Source organism: Protomyctophum bolini (assembly GCF_963924005.1).
Source record: "Protomyctophum bolini genome assembly, chromosome: 3".
Lineage (NCBI taxonomy): Eukaryota > Metazoa > Chordata > Actinopteri > Myctophiformes > Myctophidae > Protomyctophum > Protomyctophum bolini.
In genome coordinates this window covers 17,427,896-17,450,629 of record NC_137864.1, presented here as the reverse complement: position 1 = coordinate 17,450,629, position 22,734 = coordinate 17,427,896, and the positions used below count along the sequence as shown (strand labels likewise).

The following is a 22,734-nucleotide window of genomic DNA, read 5'->3' as shown; positions in this document are numbered from 1 at the left end:
TCCAGAGCAGTGGTTCCCAAACAATGGGACAGCTTTCACAGACCCATTTTTATGGGTTGTGAGTTACTATATATATATATATATATATATATATATATATATATATATATATATATATATATAGTTGTTTCCCCCCCCCTACAAATAAAAGTAAATAAATAAATAAATGAAAGATTTTTCTGTATTTCAAAAAAAGTAATAAAACAATTATTCCATAACTAAAATTATTATTAAAATTAAATACAGAATAACCCTAGAACACTAAACATGGATGATTTTCACCCAGACAATCCTATTTATGTGATTTTCATAATATTGAACCTTCAAGATGCTCGATCATAGGCTCGGTAGGCGTATTTCCTTGGCCACATCCCTGTATTTTACTACAGGCAGGTGTTCGGATGCATTTCTCCCAAGCTTAGTAATAGAGGATAAAAAAATAAAAATAAAATAAAATAAATCCCATACTCCCACAATGGTGCCATAATAATCAAATAATCATAAATTACTACTAAGAAATGAAGTAGTGAAAATAGGCGTCCTGCAAGCTCACAACACAACACGGCGCAAACTATTTCAGTATAGTTTACTTCCCAGAGAGACATATCTTTTGGCTCACGGACTAATCAGTTTGGGAACCATTGGCCTAGGCTAGAGGATGTGAACCAGCTGGAAAGGACCGGGGCTCATCATAAGACAGCTCTCCGTCTTCACACCTGGGTGGATCTGGCTCGTCGCAGAGGGCGCCGTGCTTCGGGGTGGGCCAGACAGGGGGCGGGGTGTCCAGGGGGCAGGTCTAGACTGCGCTGGTGAGGCAGCGCCGCGAGGGGAGGAGAACGTCGGGTGGGGCGGGGGGCGGGATTTGCTGATGGTCATGTGACCTCAGAGTACGGTAGCCCTGGAGTCTGAGTCTGAGCGGGGGAAAGGAAAAGACGAGAGACAGACAGACAGACAGACAGACAGGAGACAAACAAGAGACAAACAGACAGACGGACAAACAGACAGGCAGGCAGGCAGGCAGGCAGGCAGGCAGGCAGGCAGGCAGGCAGGCAGGCAGGCAGGCAGGCAGGCAGGCAGGCAGGCAGACAAGACAAACAGGAGGCAGGCAGACAGGCAGGCAGGCAGGCAGGCGGGCGGGCAGGCAGGCAGGGAGGCAGGCAGGCAGGCAGGCAGACAAGACAAACAGGAGGCAGGCAGACAGGCAGGCAGGCAGGCAGGCAGGCAGGCAGGCAGGCAGGCAGGCAGACAGACAGACAAGACAAACAGGAGGCAGGCAGGCAGGCGGGCGGGCGGGAAAGAGGGAGAGAGAAGAGAAGTTAGTAGTACACAAAATCAAACAATGGGAAAACACAGTCTGAAATAGTAGCCTATATATTGATAAAATTTAGAAAACAAATGTTTAATAAGTAGTGAAAATAGCCGATCACAAGATCACAACGTGGCGCTAAGTTTGTTCATATGCTATTTTCACTGGTTTCGTCCTGGGGAGAACATCACATTTCTGGTTTGAGTCACGGACTAAGACGTTTGGTAACGACTGGTTTAAAAGAAACACAGTCTAGGACAAAATATGTGACCATATTTATGCAGGCAACACACGTATAACCATATCACCAGGGGACTACAAGCACCAAGTAAAATGCAACCATTGGATGTGCCAGCATTTTCGTAAAAACAAAAAACAAAAAAACACACACAGACAAATCTGTAGTAGTTATTTTTGGAGCCAAGAAAGAACGATTAAAATGCAGTGCTAAGCTTTCAAGCTTCAAAAACCACAGCCCAAGCCAGCAATCTTGATGTAGTCATGGACTCTGAGCTGAATTTAAACAGCCACATTAAGACCATTATAAAGTCAGCCTGTACTACTGTCACCTTAAAAAACATTTATCAGGGTTTAAAGGACTCGTGTCTCTGGATTTGTGAAAACTTGTCCGTACATTAATCTTCAGATAACGGTGTCTCCCTGAAGGAAACGCATCAGACGACGCAGTCTGAACGCTGCTACTCAAGTCTTACTAATACCCTATAGCCTAGGAGGACACTGGTTCAAGTCCTTACTAATACCCTATAGCCTAGGACACTGGTTCAAGTCCTTACTAATACCCTATAGCCTAGGAGGACACTGGTTCAAGTCCTTACTAATACTCTATAGCCTAGGAGGACACTGGTTCAAGTCCTTACTAATACCCTATAGCCTAGGAGGACACTGGTTCAAGTCCTTACTAATACCCTATAGCCTAGGACACTGGTTCAAGTCCTTACTAATACCCTATAGCCTAGGAGGACACTGGTTCAAGTCCTTACTAATACCCTATAGCCTAGGACACTGGTTCAAGTCCTTACTAATACCCTATAGCCTAGGACACTGGTTCAAGTCCTTACTAATACCCTATAGCCTAGGAGGACACTGGTTCAAGTCCTTACTAATACCCTATAGCCTACTGGTTCAAGTCCTTACTAATACCCTATAGCCTAGGAGGACACTGGTTCAAGTCCTTACTAATACCCTATAGCCTAGGACACTGGTTCAAGTCCTTACTAATACCCTATAGCCTAGGAGGACACTGGTTCAAGTCCTTACTAATACCCTATAGCCTAGGACACTGGTTCAAGTCCTTACTAATACCCTATAGCCTAGGAGGACACTGGTTCAAGTCCTTACTAATACCCTATAGCCTAGGACACTGGTTCAAGTCCTTACTAATACCCTATAGCCTAGGACACTGGTTCAAGTCCTTACTAATACCCTATAGCCTAGGAGGACACTGGTTCAAGTCCTTACTATAATACCCTATAGCCTAGGACACTGGTTCAAGTCCTTACTAATACCCTATAGCCTAGGAGGACACTGGTTCAAGTCCTTACTAATACCCTATAGCCTAGGACACTGGTTCAAGTCCTTACTAATACCCTATAGCCTAGGAGGACACTGGTTCAAGTCCTTACTAATACCCTATAGCCTAGGACACTGGTTCAAGTCCTTACTAATACCCTATAGCCTACTGGTTCAAGTCCTTACTAATACCCTATAGCCTAGGAGGACACTGGTTCAAGTCCTTACTAATACCCTATAGCCCAGGACACTGGTTCACAAACACTGTCCTTACTAATACCCTATAGCCTAGGGTCAGGGTCGGGACCCATTTATGGGTCACGGACCACTTTTTATGGATCACGACTTGAGTAAAAATCCCATTTTCTTTTCCTACAATCATTTTTTTTTTAAATAAATAATCTTGTACATTTTAAAACAAAACAAACAAACAAATCTAAGTAATTCCATAAATAAATAAAAAATATGATTATAATAAGTATAGCCAATCTACAAGCTCGCAACGTGGTCGTGGTGCAAAGTGACGCATTGTGTGCTTGTAAATCTGCTATTTTCCCTAGTTTGGGTCCCGGGCAAACGTCTCATTTCTTTTTTGGGGTGACCACTGACTTAATAGACCCATATTATGTTCCATTTGGACTACTAACGTTGAGAACCAGTGTAAATCCTTAAATACTTTGTGCAACAGTTCAACCCACCCATGCAGTGCTGATCCACCACCACCCCTTACCTGGAGCCCACTTAACTTTTCGAGTGGACTCTCCACGCGCGGCAACGTGATGAGGGGCAGTCCAAAGGAAGGCTCCGCCCCCCGCTGCATGGGGGGCGGAGCCGACACACAGGCCAGCTGGGTCGGCCGAAAGTTGTTGATCACACACGTCACCTGGTGGTGAGCAGAGGGAAGACAGGCGTACGTCACACACCATCTCGGATGCAAAATATTGTACTTTTATTGTGAGCTGCTATATTGCTATATTTTCAAAAGATGTTTAAACATTTGAAAACTTGAAATGGGACATTCTGCATAATAATTTGGTACTTTAAGTACATTTTGATACCAATGATTTTGTATTTTTACTCAAGTATACACATTTTGAATTCCATGACTTTTACTTGCAACGGAGTACGTTCTATTGCAATATTGATACTTTTCCTTAAGGAAAAAACTTTTTTTGCTCCAAAAGTTTATTATAAATAAGCTTTTGGAGCATATGAGTGTGTGGGTTCCCTTCTCTTTTTCTGACGTCGCTTTTGAACCCAGCACCTCCACTAAGTGATGTGCGTATTTTACTATAGTTTCTGTAAAACATTGTTTTTCCACCAGAGAGGGGGTTCTCTGGTCTCCTACTGTAGCTCCCGTCCTTACCAGGAAGGCAGCGATGGCTCCCCCGGTCAGGAATCCGGCCAGCACGTCGGCCCAGTGGTTCCTGTACTCCGTGACTCTCACCACGCCCACCAGCACGGCCAGGGACATCACCACCAGGCACAGCGTGGGCTTGGTCAGACGCGTGCCTTTGGTCCGGAACACCAGGGTCACGTACATCTACAGTCACACATGAATGATGCACATTAAAGAACACAGCGTCACGTACATCTACAGTCACACATGAATGATGCACATTAAAGAACACCAGGGTCACGTACATCTATAGGAGACAGAGACGGTCACACATGATGTACATTAAAACTCATAGAACGCCAAGAACTTCATTAAAGGGACACTTCACCCTTTTTGCAAAAAAATATATGTTAATGACGTTTAGAAGCTTTAGAACACTTTCCTGGGGGTCTTTATGTGTGTAATATGTGGTTTTAGATATTTTAGATTGTAGCAGTGAGCCTGTTGTCTCTGATGTCATGGACACTGGGCTCACTTCCTTCCTGGACTACATGTTGTCTCAGTAAGACAGCTCTCCCCCCTTTCCACAAGGAGGAGCAGTGCACCAAAGAATTATGGGAATTGTAGTCCAGGAAGGTAGTGAGACCAGTGTCCATGACATCAGAGACAACAGGCTCACTGCTACAATCTAAAATATCTAAAACCACATATTACACACATAAATACCCCCAGGAAAGTGATCTAAAGCTTCTAAACGTCATTAACATATATTTTTTTGCAAAAAGGGTGAAGTGTCCCTTTAACGTGGTTTTCATGAACTCTCTGAGTGCTAAGGACTTCTTTTACGGGCTATTTAGCCTCCTATTAATTGATAACATTATTGTGAGCGCAGGTCGCATTTACTATGAAATCGTGCATTTCCCGTCAGTCAGTCAGTCAGTCAGTCAGTCAGTCAGTCAGTCAGTCAGTCAGTCATCCCGTGACATCATCAAGGATGGAAATCCATGATGTCATCAATATTGGCCAGCAACTCTACATCTGACCTCAAACCCTTAGATCTCCATATATGGGCTGTCCATTTAAACTCTATACGGGCCTGCCCCAAAGTTATTAGTGATTCCGCGGCCCGAAAAATAAGATCTTACCCCCCATGCCACAGTGCCAGCTCTCGCCCAGCAGTCTGCTGTCACCCATTCAGATATGTTGATCTGACCCCCCATTCCAAAGCACCAGCTCTCGCCCAGCAGTCTGCTGTCACCCATTCAGATATGTTGATCTGACCCCCCCATTCCAAAGCACCAGCAGTCTGCTGTCACCCATTCAGATATGTTGATCTGAGCCCCCATTCCAAAGCACCAGCAGTCTGCTGTCACCCATTCAGATATGTTGATCTGACCCCCCATTCCAAAGCACCAGCAGTCTGCTGTCACCCATTCAGATATGTTGATCTGAGCCCCCATTCCAAAGCACCAGCAGTCTGCTGTCACCCATTCAGATATGTTGATCTGAGCCCCCATTCCAAAGCGCCAGCGCTCGCCCAGCAGTCTGCTGTCACCCAGGCGGATGTTTGCACGCACCTCGCTGCCCAGCAGCCAATCAAATCATCACTGTATGGGGTGATCAGCCAATCATCAGCCAATGTTTGTGTTCACAAAAACACCCAAAGCTGGGCATAGGAGTGAAATATCCTGCATGTCTGCCAGTGTTTATTTTTCTTTCAAAATGGTCTCTGCACCGGTGGAAAGGAGGGTCACAAGTGTTTTCCTAGAATTAAATAAACATTGATTGATTGTCGAGTCCAATCTGGAATACACCGGTTCCGTGCCAGCGTTTTTAAAGGTCACACATGCAATGCAGCAGATGTACAGATGGTGATGGATAGGATATTTCAGAATGAGTTAATTATTCAACCAAGGTCTGTGTTACAAGAGCACCACAGATCCCCCGACCCCCATAACCTAATACACGTGTCCGTGTGCACTGTGCACACAGCACACACGCACGCACTTTGCCCTCCAAGCTGAGTGAGTGAGCGGCAATTATAGTAAACGACCTTCTCCTACTTCCATTCATTTCTTAATTCCACTGCCTCCAACCTGGGAAGCTCCTCTCCATGCACCTGCTACTCAACATTAATAAACTAATAAACTAGATTTGTTGTGTATATGAACATAGCCTCGTATTGCACCTTTCTAAACACAATTTACATAACCTACTGTGAAGCTGTTCACAAAAGTTTGACCTTACTTTCCTACTACAGGCCAGGGAAAACATGTACGGGGGGGGGGGGGGGGGTTTACTACCTGTCAGTGGGGAGTGTTGGCTGAAGAAGGAATATCAACATCCTAATACATCCTAATACTGGGGGGTCAAATTATGACAGGCAATTCCTACTGTCAAAATATGACCCCCCAGTCAAAAAACACTTTGTTTGAAATAGACACTCATGCTTTCCAAGGTGTGATTTGGGGTCCTAAGGATGAATACAAAATGTATATCCACATCGTAAAAACAAAATGTTTAATTGTAGGTTTGAGCTCACATGCCCTGTTGATGTAAATCAAAAGGGGGGGGGGGGTGATTTAGTAGACTAAAAATGTATTTTGATGCCTTGATGCCGTCGTAATTACTGTTTTTACAGTTGCTGAAAATAGCAGATCTACAGTACAAGCTCACAACGCGTGAGTGTAAAATGACTTATATAGTGGATCTCTTGTCCACAAGTGCCTTCCTAACATTTTAGTCTAGTTTTTATTTAGTTGACAAAATTGTCAGTATATTTAGTCTTACTTGTAGTCGTCATAGCTTAGTTTTCATTCAGTTTCCATTTAGTTTCCGTCAGTGTAAAAAAAAAGGTAGTCGACGAACATTTTTCGTCTTAGTTTTAGTTGACGAAATCAACACTGCATAAAACTAAAATCAAAACGTGGTGTCAAAATCAACCCCCCATGGTTCTTCTTCCTACCACGGTGTAGACGGCCGAGTAGAGGCTGAGCGCCGCGTCCTTGGAGGGGAAGGACTTGCGCGCCGAGGCCACCAGGTAGGGATTCCCCGTGCACGCGCCGCGCTGCTCCCCCGTCACGTAGTGCAGCGGAGAGTGGCAGCCCAGCGCCGTGTAGTTGGGCTTGCAGGCGGTCAGGAAGTGAGGCGTCTGGTTCCCCGTCACCACCTGGCCCGCGTTGGCGAAGATGGTGGTGGCGAAGAGGCCGAAGGAGTAGACGCCTGGCGTGTGTGGGATTTATATTAACGAGATGGGAGACGGGGGGGAGGGAGGGAGAGAGAGAGAGAGAGAGAGAGAGAGAGAGAGAGAGAGAGAGAGAGAGAGAGAGAGAGAGATATTGAGTACGGTAAATGAGACTGACTGATATTGGAAGTTCCAAATTCTACTCCAAGCTACTCGGAGGCAAATATTATTCCACTACAATTATTTGAAATCTTATAGGTACTATAGTGACTTTAGATTTGTATTATTATTACAAAACACACTATAACAACTTAACATTTAAAAATACATTTTGAAAGCTTTGTGAAATTGGACATTCTGTGTAATGAGTACTTTTGGAACGTAAGTATATTTTGGCCTTACGTACTTACGTACTTGTGTTTCTACATTGCAGTATTGATACTTTTACTTTTACTATTTTTCCACTACTGACAGAGAATGAGAATGACATGAGAACCGAGTAGGACGTGAATAATTGAACAAAGATAGATTAGATGGAAGGGATAATTCACAACATGATGGAGTGACAAAAGGAAATGTCAAAGTGAAAATAGTGACGGAGCCACTGGAATAAGATTGGTGTCTGAAAGAATAATTAAGGGCTGAAATTAAATGGACCTGGAAGGGCTTTATCGTGATATCGGTTTTATAATACAGGGTTATAATTATGTCCCAGTTTTCAACTAGGAGGTTTTTCTTTTTTCCAAATTCGTCCTTAGGAAGTACAGATAAGAATATGAATTGACCCTCACTCGGTGGCCATTTTTCTCTTATATCAAGAGAAAATTGTTGCCCAAGGAAGGGTGAATGTGGACATGGTCAATGTACAAAAGAGAGCAGACAATGAATAGAATATAAAAAAAAATAAGTGGGAGGTGGGAGTGAAGGCAAAGTCGACTCGGTTTGAATCCTTGGCAGAAATCTATTGAGGATTTCTGATCCGAAGGCCTGCTACAACTAACCGAGGAAGCGTACGATTCTGCGGAGGAGGGGGTTGAAGTAGCAGCAGTCAGCCGTCACTATGGTCTTCTCCTGAGCCCCGTCTGACTTCACCAGGAAACCCGACACCTCCCCAATCAGGATCTACAGGAAACAAACGTAAGTAGATGAAACACTAAGTAAAAAAGTACATAGGCTACACATATTCAATGGATTACAAAGTCCGGACATCAAAAGCACGGTCATCTGAGAACGCCAGTGCACCTATAGACCTTTCTCAGAGGACTATGAAAAAAACACCACATTTAAAAAAATGTCCTTTGACATGAAAATGTTAGAACCGCTGCAAAGCATATAGCCTAGCGGTACTTATTCAGCGAGGTGTTTATGTTTCCATCACCATAATCATGGCTTTTTCTCCGCATCTATGGCCTTAACCACCCTCAAAATAATATCCTCCTACAGCAGACAGACACCCAAACATCAGGACAATGTCTTGGCAGTTTGAAAACATTGCGCTCATTTCCTTTGACGTCGGCGTAGTAAATTGATTAATATGAGTCAACACATTGGTTAATAGCCCACCACCACGCTCTGAAGAGCGAAGCCTCGGCTGATCACAGGACCCCCGCTGACAGACACATGGCACGTAGATGTGGGTTGTATCCTCATGCAATATGCATGGACCAGGGCCAGGGCCAGGAGGCGCGTGGGATGATGCTAATAAGCTTCCATCGTGATGCATGAAGGGCTCGGTTTTTGGGGATAGCACTGATGCTGATGCCGATATATGATCAGAATGCCGGATGAAACACTTGTCGTCGTGCAAGTGCAGGTTTCTGGGATTCGTATAGACGAATCAATCACTTCAATTCAATTTGAAGGGCTTTATTGTCAATAATGAAAAAACATACGTTTACATTGCCAAAGCAAAAAATGGAACAATACAATCAAAACGATATGTATGTACGATTGAAAGTCGGTCAGAATATCCAATAGATCAATTTATATGTACCGACTCGATGCATGGAAGGGATTATTACACAATTATTATCAATGATCATTAATCAATGTCAAATGACCTAAATTCAGTTTAGACATTTGGCACACTACACTCTCTCATCTGGAGTGATTTACAAAATGTATAAGGCTGGGGTCCAAGTAACCAGTGGTGTAAACTAAAGTAGTTCAATACATTTACTCAAGTACTAGCTGTACATTTTGAGAAATGTTAACATTCGGCCTACATTCGGTTTTCCAATTTATTTCCAATAATGCAAATATTGTACTTTTTACTCCACTACAATTATTTTATTGATGTGGTACAGTACCATAGGTCCAGGAGATACAGTAACAGGCAAAATAACAATTATTCTACACATTCACTAATTGTGTAAATACATTTGGGTCCATTTGATTTGTTTACCAACTCTCCACTGGTGATCCGCGGACCACTGAAAACCACTGCAACAGAAGGACCAGTGAAAACCACTGCAACAGAAGCTTCTTCAAGGTTGAGTGTTCCAGTACTTTGAGGCGTGAGGTTTTGGCTGTGGCTTACCGCCTGAGGCAATGACGATATCAGCCACAAGGGGGCAATAGTGGGTTAGAGAAGCAGACCAGACAAGGATGGCCAGAAGGCTGTCAGCATGAATTCCTGCTTCTGGAGATGAAATGACATGAATAATAGATATTTTGCATAGCAGACATTTTGACCTGTCACAGCGTGGTCAAATGCAGATGAATGACATTCATTGAATCTATTTAAATGTCAGTGTTATTGTGTGCCAGCAGTGGAAAAGTCCTGTCCAGTTAACTTGCAGTTAACATGCTGGCACACAGAGACACTTCAAGGACAACACGTTAGCTTCGGCTGTTTGCCCTGCTATGGCATGTCAAAATGTCTACTGAGCATTAAGGTCTTCTCTCCACTGGCGGCCAGGGATGGATTAACCCATGTTTTATACATAGATTTAACACAATCAAAAGGGCCCCTGCAGGAGCACTTTTCAGGGCCTCAAACACAGTACCACGCAGTCCAGTTCAATGACAAAAACAGGCCTCTGACTGGAGCAAGGCTGCATCGGGGGAAAGAACTCCTGCACAGTGACAACTGTAGAGTGGAGCAAACAAGACCAAGATATAATGAAATTAGCAGTCATCTTTTCATTGTGACCTAACCGAATTCATGCATTATTTTGTCTATAATTGAGCACTATTCAAGTTTTGGCCCCTTGCTTATAGTTAGGCAGTGGTGAAAAAAGGGCTCACATTTTTATCCAGAGTCTGGACTCCGGAGTTAAAAATGTACTTGAGTAAAAGTACACAAATTGAGGCATAAAAATGTACTTAATCCACCACTGGTGATGGAATCAGTGGACAAGACAAAGCCATGAATTGGAACACTAAGATCAGGGGCGGGCCACGAAGCTGAAAAGAAAATTTCAATACAATCCAGACAATAGTTTTTTCAAATATTTTTTTCAGTTCAGTTTATTTTCAGAAGGAGGACATACATTCATACATTGCACACAGATTCCAACATTTTTCATATTCATTATTATTATTATTATTATTTTTTTTATATATGAGATATTGTGTGGGAGTAAAAATGTGTGGAGATTGAAATTGTCGCCTGCGCATGTTGACACTACAAGTGGTTCCCAACCTTTTCTGGATCAAGGCCCACTTGAAAATCCTGAAGGTGTTTGCACGTTGGTATAGGGCGGACACGCAGTGTTGATTTTGACCGCACATTTTGATTTAGTTTTAGTCATATTTTAGACTAGTTAATTTTGTCAACTAAAATGTATTTTGGTAGGCCTTGATGGCGTCGTAATGCCTGATTTTACACTTGGTTGCATGCTGAAAATAGCCAAGCTTGTAGATCTGCTATTTTCAGAGCGCAACACCCGAGCGCAACCGATCTCTTCTCCATTAATCCCTCCTTATTTATTAGTCTATTTGTTATTTGTCGAGGAAATAGTCATAGTTTTAGTCACCATAGCTTAGAATTTATTTAGTTTGTCAGTGAAAAAAAGTAGTCTACAAACATGTTTCGTCATACAGACGAAATGAACACTGTGGGCAGGGTAGGTGGGCGCCTATTTCTCGGTATCACAATGAAAAAACAATGAAAAAAAAAAGATTACGGCCCACCAGTGGGCACCGGTCCACACGTTCCATGAAAGGGCTATAATCGAGCCAGTCGATTTTTAGATATAACTTTGGGAGCAAAGTGGAACCAAGTAACAAGTGGACCAACCAACCGACGTTCTTTCACTTTGCGTCACCAGACTTTCCACCTCGGAGGAAAGCCTGCATTGTCTATGTTCCAAAATCCCAAACCGTGTGATCTGGTGTGGCTTAGACCGAGAAAAAAAAACATGCAGTAATCCTGGTCTCTAAACTACCTCCCCCTGGCCAGCCGGGGCGCCTGATGGAGGGAAAACGAACTGGTCGGAATAACATGTTCGTTCCACGCGCTACGTCCGGCCGGGGAAACTCTCCCTGTCAGGTGAAAAGAAGCAGCTTGGACTCCTCATGCATTAGATTACAGGATTACATTCAATAATTGACACTGGGTGAAAAAATGGGTTACAAAATCGTGGGATAAAAAGTTTGAAAAAATAATAATAAAATAATAATAAAAAAATGCCCTTGATTGCGGGGAATTATTTTGGATAGTTCTGGTTCCCGGAAGGTGGTTCCGGCCTGATGACTACAAACCAGTCACTACAACATGACGCAAGTTCTTTTAGCTCCAAACGGGATCAGAAACCCGAAAATAGTACAGTATGCCTCCCAGGCTAGAACATCCTTAGTGGCCCGCTGCAGGCAGGGCTGAATAGAGTTATCAAATATGCCATCTTTTTTATCCTTCAAGATTAAACATAAGACAATTTGGGTGCTTCACATACTGTACTAATAAATATACATACATATTACATTCCCCGGCCCACACCACCCAAAGATAGATTCATGGCTTACATTTCAAGCAAGACTAGAGGCAGAGAACATCAGTCAAACAATGAAAATGACTCATCTTAACCACCGGCTGAAAACAATCCCGAAGCATCGCTGCAGATGCAGTTAATGCGCGACGGCAAAGCGTAGAGGTTTTATGTTTTATACCTGCAGCTGCTATATGGGCTCAGTGGACTTGTTAAGAGGATATTGGCAAACGCCGCCTCGCTACTGTATGTAGCAGCACTACAGATTGGACTGATGGCTGCGATCCAGTGCAAAGCCCTGGTTCCATTATCACATTATCTGCTGCTTACAACAGAAATGAGCCAGCGTTCACTCCTAGACTCAGGCCGACTAAATCGCTGTGAATAGCTTCTGCATAGAGCCAAGCGACTTTCATAGCGCAAGTCTTTATGACACCACCAAAGCTATGGAAATGATCACGATTATCGCCTTAGATCAGCTTTCAAATTAAAAAAATATAGCAAAAGTAGCAGATCTACAAGATCGAAAACGTGTCGCCGCGTTTCCAGCATGCAGATCGGCTACTTTTGTGTGAGGCTCTAGTATGATCACGTAGGACATTCATTTTAGAAAGTTGCAAATAAGAGCTTTCTGCCCGACAGCCAGTGGTACAGTAGGTATATGAATTATGTAATGTTAGCTACGAGCCCCTGGTTAGTTACGTAGCTAGAGTTTTTGAAACATTTAATTTAAACAAATGTATTCCTTTTCACTGACGGCATAACTATGCAGTACTAGTACTGTACTCCCTCATGGTGTACAAGAACCATGAAATGTAATTGACCGTATGCAGACCGTGGTCATCTTGCCATTAAGTTAACGGCAGGGTGGCAACAACTACGCAAATTGCCATTGACAGGCCATACATCCAAACAGAAAGGTTTTATCTGATTGTAATATTAAACAACGTCAAACTCACCAACATTGCAGCTGAACCTTGAATTGTCCTCTTTCAATCTGTGTGAAGGCAAAGCTCTTTGTCTACCGAGCAATCTACGTTCCTACTCTCACCAATGGTCATGAAATGTGGGTCATGAACGAAAGAATAAGGTCGCAAATACAAGCTAAATGAGTTTTCTTCCACGGGTGGCTGGCTCCCTTAGAGATCTGGTTAGGATGCCTCTTGGACGTCTCCCTATAGGGAGGTCCTCGAGGCACGTCCCACTGGGAGGAGACACCGGGGCAGACGAAGGCGCAGTTGGAGGAAACATCGACTCACTGGCCTTGGAACGATCCCCCAGGAGGAAGTCACTAATGTTGCTCTGGTGAGGGAAGTCTGGAGCACTCTGGTGGAGCTGTTGCCCCCACGACCTGACTAAATATGGATTGATGGAAGGAAGTGTTTGTTTCGTAAAACCATGTTATGAGCTACTTCCTGTCAATAAATTCCTTGCAGGTGATTATTTTTGTGTTTGGAAGTGCTCACTTTCAATACAGCAATGTCCTGCTGCCTCCATTGCGGCATTATGTGCAAATTCAAAACAGGTGGTACGCAGGGCCGCAATTTCTTGACAGGAAGTAGCTCATAACATATGTCTATTGTGGATTTTTATAAAACAAACACTTTACAGATAGAAAGAGAATAATTCAAGATTTTCGTACAGCTGCGATGTTGGTGAGTTTGACCTTGCTTAAATACAATCAGATAGGACTTTTCTGTTTGGATGTATATGGGCTGTCATATAGCTGTCATATAGTTGCCACCCTGCCATTAGGTTAAGGCAGGTGATGGCAAGATGGCCGCGGCCCTTGTGTTCTTGTGCTGAATAATGAAGTGAAACAAAATGAAAATTCAGGCTGAGTGTCTGGCTATGTTATATGCAAATCCACCTCAAATGTCTATCCCTATAGCTATACCACTTACTGTTAATGGAAAATGGTGGTTGAAACCACAAACAAGCTACTACATTCTGGTAAATCTATTAATGTCAGGCGGCCATAGCTGAATGACTATGGCACTTCATTTCAAGGACCCCATATTTGATATGTCGTTTCATTTCTGGGACCCCAGTGTCGTTTTAACGGGGGGTATATATACAAATGGAACCAAATGGACCCATTTGATTCAACCATTTGTGTACAATCTGTACACAAGTACCCTCTGAAAAGACCATAGCAACAGGAGAACAGGGGGTGAAATAAACTGCTCCTAATAGTTAGGATGGGTAAATGGTAAATGCAGAGGACCCATTTAAGATTATGTACTGTGAAAAAAAAATCCTTCTGCTTGCTTCCGAATTAAGGTTAACAATACAAATGTGTTGACCGCCATGTATTTATTGTATATTAGAAATAAAGAATCCCCCTGAATGCCTGCTAGTCTTCCTGTGTTCCAAGGCAACGAGTACATTACAGCACAAAACTACACAAAAAACATTAAGTATAATTAACAAGGCATACAAGGCTTCCTTCCACCCCACAGCATAGTATATACAGTATGCAAATAGCATATATCGCCCAAAAAAACATGCATCACAAAAACATGAGTCACAATAAGGAAAACAGGTTTTGATGCAGAAGCTTGCACTCAAAAGCCTGTGGTCAACAATAGGCAGGCTATAATGCTGATTAGAGGAGATGGGAGCTAAATGTGTTTTACTGCTGTGCTGATTACAATCAATCTGCATCATCATCAACCATCTATCACAATGATACTTTGTCTATTCTACTCTTGCTGATTGAACTTCAATTCTTACAATTTGCTGAAATGGGGCAAACAATACTGGTCTACCTCTTGCAAACTAATGAACCAATCAGAACCAAATTGCTTGCAAGTGGGCCATGGAAGTAAAACCCTGAATATTTTATTACTTTAATTTTACACTGGAAAGTAACTGGAGTACATTTTGAGTAAATCTACTTCTCCATCGCTGAGTGCAGATTGTGAACGGTTGGATTCAAGCTCAGATATCATCAGCAGGTTATCTCACTCAGAGATAAGTCTGGAACACTAAAGGCAAAGATCAGTATTGTTTAAAAATATTGAGGGGTGGAACGGCACTAAATGTAACGTTATTCACAATAGTGCAGGGTTTTTCAACCTCAAGGTCCATTATTTATTCAGCATTTGAGCCACGGACCACCATTTGATGACATTAGACCCACAGCTTTGAATATGTTGTCAGATGAGATTTTGTCCACAATTCCATGCTGTATTGATGTGGTACCATTAAGAGATAACAGGCAAACGTTGATCTATGGGTACATTACTACATTTGTGCACGCCTCAACAATCTACGCCTGTTGTCCTTAAAAGACAGTTAAAACATAAACTCTTAAAATGTATTTTCTGCAGTAATGTGTTCAATACACATTGTTTACTGTTGAAGTACTAAACATTTTCTCTCGAAATGTTGTATATGCCACAAGCCTCTGATCTCACTGCAATGGTCTCACCGATCTCACTGCAACAGGTTCCTTTAAAGTCTATAAACTTTTAAAGTACTCCCTAGACTTTGCACGGTTACAGGTTGTTTTTAGGGTGAGCTTTGCACAGGTAAAGAGGTGAAGTTCCAGAGATGGCAGCCAATTAGATTGCGTTCTGGAGGAACTTCTTGTCTGGCATGACATTGTAGTTTTCTTTAGTTTGTCGGTAAAGATTTGTAGGAAAACATATAAAGAGGGTATGTACAGTATATTTGTATTGCTATAGCCTACTTGTGAGGTGAGGGCCAAACGAGAAATAGACATTTTTGTGAGGACAATCTTCCTGCAGGTCCTCACTCCTCACAGAAGAAGTTATAGTTGTATGGTTAGTTTTGACTTGAGTTATACTGACAATTAGAAAAACATTCAGGTTAGGGTTAGGATTAGAGGTTATGGGCCCTATTTTCGTCACTGATTACACCTTAACCCTATAAACTTATTTTCCTTTTTTTTTTTTTTTTTACAATTTTGAAAAACATTTTTGAAGAGTTTAAATAACCAATCTACAAGCTCACAACGTGTCGATGTAGTTTAAAAAAAAGGCAAAGACGTTTAGGCATAAGGGGTATAGGCATATACACAAATGGAGCCATATAGAGCACCGAAGTCTGACGTCACTTTCAGTAGAGGGCGCCAGTACACAGGTTCATGTATTTTTTTAGTTGCATTATAATCCCCATTGGGGGATTTTAGATCGCTTCATATAAGAACTATGTTTGAAAAATAAACCGACCACCCCAGCCTTTCTGTCAGGGGAGTGGCTGTGTGTCGTTAATGATGTTCATTAATATTTGATACAGCCAGTTTCTGGAGAAAATGGAATTAATGTGGCCGCAAAAGCCTTGAAACTACATATGAAGGCAATGTCGCTGCTAATATACGTCACACCCAGCTATCAACACATTGCGTTCCTGAGATTCCTCGTTGACATAAGCTCAGCTGGTGGTGACTCAACTCGTACCAACCACGAAACATTAAATATCAATAAAATAAAAATACAAATAAATGTAATTAACATTCAGTTTATGTTGTGCGACGGCAGATGCAGCCACCCACCTACCCGGAAATGTAGTCTCTGGGTTATTTGACTCGTTTCTAACGCTTATTTTGTTACTCTTTGGGTATATTTGTACATTTCCACCTTCAGTCGATGCTTCATATCCATATGAGTGAAAAGGCCGGGGTGATCGGTTTATTTTTCAAACGCAGTTCTTATAATGAAGAGATCTAAAATCCCCCTATGGGGATTATAATGCAAATAAGAAATACATGAACCTGGTGACTGACGCCCTCTACCGACAGTGACGTCAGGACTTCGGTGCTCTATAGGTTTAGGGCTTAGGGTTGTGCACCAAAACTAGCAGATCTACGCGCAGTGTGTGGCTTTGACAGATGAACAAAATTCCACCACTCAGAAAGAGATTGATGACTTGGCAGATGGAAGATACTAAGATAGTATACTTTTAGCTTCCGATTGTTAATTTCTAAATCCTTTTAGGCAGATGGATTCTGTAACCATTCCCAGGTTGAGTACTGTTCTATTTTACAGTCCTTATGCTGAAACTTGTCAAACTGAACAGTGCTTTAATTGGCAATACCGTTATGCTATCTGATCATGCCAGGAAATCATATCAAATTGAATAGATTTGAGTGGGAGCTTTGGCAGGGAAATACTTTAATTGAGCAGAAGAATAAAACTACCAATTGTGAGCATGTGTGGGTCTCTCTGGTGTCTTAATGGTGTGCATGCGTGCGTGTATGTGCGCGCACACTTGGATGTGTCTAAGTTAACTTTGTGCGTCGCAGGGCTCGACAACAGATAGGGATGTTGATCAAAGGGAAGATGTCAGAGAAAAAAAAGCAGAGAAGGAGAAACGAGAGAGAAGGAAACTCACTTCAGAACACTTAGCCGGGGACAGTATTAGCCGGGGAGCCAGTCACCCAAAATTTGAGAGGACCTGTGATGTCATGACATACTTTTTATTTGTGTTTTTTTCTATTCATTTGGTCATTAAGGTCCACAGAATGAGAGTTCTGCTCTGCCGGGAAAAAAAATCTTTGACCATAACCATGGACAACCAATATATGGCAAAAATGTCCAAATTTCATCATCACAAATAATTTTTGTGCAAAACTAATGTTTGGAATGGATTCAGAATCATGAAAACCACCTAATTTGACATGTCACATGCTACTTAAAGAATGATGAAATTGTGCCTTATGATATGATATGATTGGTTGTCTATGGCAGGAGACAGGGTTCTCACCGACCCCTGAAAATGCTTTGGCCATGTCTCATGACCGCCACCCCCCTCCCCATCACCAATACAAATAGGCCGCTACAATATCCTCAATAATAGAGAAAATACATCATAAATAAATACTGAAACCAGATATAATCATTACAGACAGTTTATGTGTACTATGTAAACTCAAAATTTCCAGCCATTCAGTTTTTTTTTTTTTAACTCTATCAATCTCTAGTGGCGTCTATTGGCTATTACTGCCACGCATATCTCTCATAGCGGACTCTATTTGACGTGACACCACCGGCGGTAATCTATACTTCCGGGAACACTGAAGCATTTCAGGCGTGGACCACTCAAAAAACACAAATATAAAGTATGTCATGACATCACAGGTTAATCTCTATTCCTTGAGCTTTTGGGCCTGTGGCGAAGTGCCAGCATGATCAGCCCACGTACGTGGTGTGCACCAAGGGAAGTTTTCTGTGATTAGGCCTGTCACAATTATGACATAATCACCTAATTGCAATTATCTTGCATAATTGGCAATGTTGAAAAATGTCAGTACATTTTGCAAAAATATTTTATTTGTATTAGGCTATGAAATATGAAAGCCTATAAGGCAAACAGAAATACAAATTGTAACAACAAAAACACAATGAATTAATCACAATTATTTGTGAGACAATTTATCGTCAACTTAATCGTGACAGACCTATACAGACATATGCCCTCATTGAATTATGCAATATACAACCTTATATCTGAATTTTAAAAAATATTCACGACGCGTCCCGAGTTGGTGTTGGCTACTTGGCTGTCATGTCCATCCACATTCCTGACCTACTGATCCAGTTTATACTCAGACACTAACTGTACAGACATTATGTGTGCGTGTGTGACAGTGTAAATGCATACGGTACTCACTTGCACAACAAGTACACATGTACGTGTGCATATAGACACACACACTGACACAGAGGCACACAAACAGTATTCTCACACACTTGCGTTGGTAACCATGACAATTGAGCCTCTTCATCACCCACACTCGATCCATCAGCATTCAGTCTCCTGCTTTCATGCTTCTGTGCATTTCCTGGGCAGCTTTCCCAGCTCTTTTTTGGGAAGAAATTGGGTGACAAACGTCTCTCTTTTTTTCCTATATCGTTGCTGTCGGGACAAAGTAATGTCCTACTTGATCATACTACAGCATCACACAAAAGCATAAAAAATAGCAGATCCACAAACTTGAAACACTGAGCAAAGCGACGTGTCCTGAGATTGTAGATCTGCTACTTTTGCTATTTTTGGAATTGTGAAAAGTAACAGTTTTGGACATACAGTATGTATGAGGTTTCCACCCGCCAGAGATGATATGCTCTCTCAATCCCTCTATCTATTCTCATCTCCTCTTCCACAATTCCAAATTTCAAATCCTGTTTGACACGGCGAGGGTTTTAAAGTAACCATGGTTTGAGGTATATGACCCCATTCTTCATGTGCCTTCAAATTTCCTACGTATTTTCCGATCCTTGCCTCACTTCGTCATCCCTTATAATCCCTTAATCGTGTTCTTTCCACGTCTCTGTGCTTTTCTTATCTCTCTCTCCTCTCTTGTGCTTTGTCTCCTGCTGCATCATGTCTATGGTTTGTTCTCATAGATCCATCTTAAGTCAGAAACACGGCATGGTGTTTCCTGGCCTTTCTGTGTGGAGTTTGCATGTTCTCCCCGTGTCCCCCTAGGGTAGGTACCCTCACAAAAAACATGCAGTAATTCTGTTCTCTAAACTACCTCCCCCTGTCCAGCCGGGGCGCCTGATGGAGGGGAAAGGAACTGGTCGGAATAATGTGTTCCTTCCACGTGCTAAGGATTACATTAGATAATTGTCACTGGGTGAAAAGATGGGTTGCAAAATCGTGGGATATAAAGTATTGGCCTCAAAATGTATTTAAAGTACCAAAAGTAAAAGTACTCATTATTGCGGAATGCCTCATTCCAAGTTTTCAAATGTATAAAAATCTTTTAAAAATCTACAAGCTCACAATGCATCACATCGTTCGTGACGCATTGTGAGCTTGTATATTGACTATTTTAAAATGGCCAAAATGGCTGAAGTGGTTAATGTATCCTATTGTGCCTATAATATAAGCCTACGTTTTTTTTCCAATGGAAATATCCCAAAAAGTTGTATTATAATTGCGGACTAGACTATTTTATTTGACATTCAATGTTCTTTTAACACAAATGAGTCTTGAAGAATGGGGGTCTTCTTATAATCAGAGTCATCTTATATTCGGCACAATACAGTATATGTTTGTTCATGCTCTGTTGAAGGCTGCATAGCCGAAACGCGTAAGCGTTCCTTTTTGGTGTGTGCCAATAAAGAAATGGATATTACAGCATGTTGCTGTTATTTTCCAGCACTGCGGGGTGCATAGATAACAGTGTGTTCATCTTGTTCACTCCCTTGTAGATGGGATTGACACCGACTGGTATGAAGCCATGATTATCCCAAATTATCCACCGGATGTTTTTGTTTTCTCCCTGCACTGTTCCATTTTATATGCCATCCAAAAAGAGCTGCAGATGCCACACATGACAGATCTGTCCCTCACACAGATGCACGACAAGGCAGGCAGGCAGGCAGGCAGGCAGGCAGGCAGGCAGGCAGGCAGACACACACACACACACACACACACACACACACACACACACACACACACACACACACACACACACACACACACACACACACACACACACACACACACACACACACACACACACACACACACACACACACACACACACACACACACACACACACGCACACACACACACACACACACACACACACGCGCACGCACGCACACACGCACGCACACACACACACACGACTATGTGTGGGTAGATTTACAGACAAGCATATCGTTGCCGTCAGGCGGAAATCTCTAACCTTCATATCATTTGTTTTACTTCATCATACTACAGTGCCACGCGGAAGTGTCGAAGTGACACTGTCACACGATCTGCTACTTTTGATGCTTTAGAATTTGAATCCTGAGAAAAAAGTTATAGTTTTGGAGATACTGAGCATTAGGTTTCCAACCCGACAGACGAAGTCGACACGTCCTCTGCACGTCAACGACACAAAGACACAAAGACAGAGAGAGCGACAGAGGGAGGAAGATGGTGTTCAATTAACATGCAAGCCGACCTGGAGAGGCCTTTGAGGCAAACAGAATACTGTGCCTATGCGTGCGTGCAAGCCTTCTGTTAAAGCATGTTCTATTTCTACCAGTTGCTGTCCGGAGGAAACCTCATAACCCCAAAATGTTCATTTTTCAGGAAATGAATAAAACCTTATATTTTGCAATACTGCCTCATCAAAGTTGGTGTTGTGACTTTAGATATTGTCAATTACTTGCATGAAAAGGACCACCTTCTGTTGGAGTTAGCTGTTTTGCAGACAGTTTGAGGGTCCAATGGAGTTAAGAGGTTTTGTCCAATGCATATTTTACTACTTTGCATTGGTTCAATATTTTCTAAACAACACACAGTAAAGGGTGTTCAATAACACTGATTTAAGAATAAAAAAATCTAAATAAACCTAAACCTAAATAATTTAATATCCGGACAACGCTAGATAAGATTCGGGGTACGCTTTACGTTTCATCACAGTTATATTGTTATGTATGTTCAACACACTACGTGTAGCTAACTCAAGAGTGTACAAATGAAACCAACAGATGGTGGTAATATTTGTACACTCAGAGTGTACAAATATAAGTTAATAGCGCAGACATTTGACTGTGTACCAGACCTTTACAGCTGTCATATGCACTGTAAGCCTCTCCTTTGCTTTTCATATGCATATCATGGTTGGCCTGCATGCATAATATTAGCCTACAGACTATTTAGAATTCTCTGCAACCCCGTTAAGCTCTTCTGTGAAGGTACAGTACATCTGCACCCGTACATTATTCATGTACGGGCCGTACCAAAGGCTATAGCAAACAAAGTTGGAACAAAATGGTCAGCACGGTACGGCACGGCACAGCATGGGGCTTTCTTTATCCCGTTACAACTTCTCTCCACTCGCTTCTTCTCTTACTCATGTTGCTGCCCCTGCCCCCTCTCTCTCTGTCTCTCTCACGGTGTTGTCGGTACCCGTTTGATTCTCTCCGTCTCAGCCTGTCAAAAGTAGTACTCTTCTCTCATCGCCACTTACTTCTCATGTTGTTATAGAAGTACAGTACAGATATAGAAGTGTGTGTACTTTGTCGTCACTACTGAGCACTGTCTGTCTTGATTACAATCCCAGCTGGATTTTTTTTAATCCTGGCCTCCGAGTCTACATTTCTACTGCTCATCTGAGAAGCAATCCCTGCATTTGACCAGAGAGATATTGTTAAATGGTGCATTCATAGAAACAATATAGATGCCTCATTGGTCGCTGTGCACTTTCGTTGGAGAGACCCGTCTGTCGCCAACGGGAGGAGGAAGTCAAGTGGAATCTCAGAAGGCAAGTGCTGCTGAGAAAGAGGGAGTCACGCCTTCGCAAGGAATCTCGGGAAAGCTGTGGTCAATATGGCCTCCCGTTGCCTCCATGTCTTCCGTTGAGATACAGACGCCCCAGAGCCAGAAGAGTCGGCGTCTACCTTTATATGTCTATGGGTGTGTTTATATACAGTAGCGTTTTCATCTAAAGCGCTTTACATAGATGGT

General features: G+C 42.4%; 1 protein-coding gene across 1 annotated transcript in view; it reads right to left on the bottom strand.

The window, feature by feature from the left end:
- Positions 1–776: 776 nt before the first annotated feature.
- Positions 777–22,734, bottom strand: part of plppr2b (phospholipid phosphatase related 2b) — an 81,131-nt gene continuing 59,173 nt past the window's right edge. Inside the window, exons 4-8 of the mRNA XM_080756000.1 lie at positions 8,361–8,481; positions 7,141–7,397; positions 4,203–4,379; positions 3,583–3,719; positions 777–911 (exon numbers count right to left, since the gene is read on the bottom strand). Coding sequence (XP_080612126.1) covers positions 797–911; positions 3,583–3,719; positions 4,203–4,379; positions 7,141–7,397; positions 8,361–8,481 — 807 coding nt within the window. The 3' untranslated portion in view covers positions 777–796. The remainder of the gene's footprint in view (positions 912–3,582; positions 3,720–4,202; positions 4,380–7,140; positions 7,398–8,360; positions 8,482–22,734) is intronic.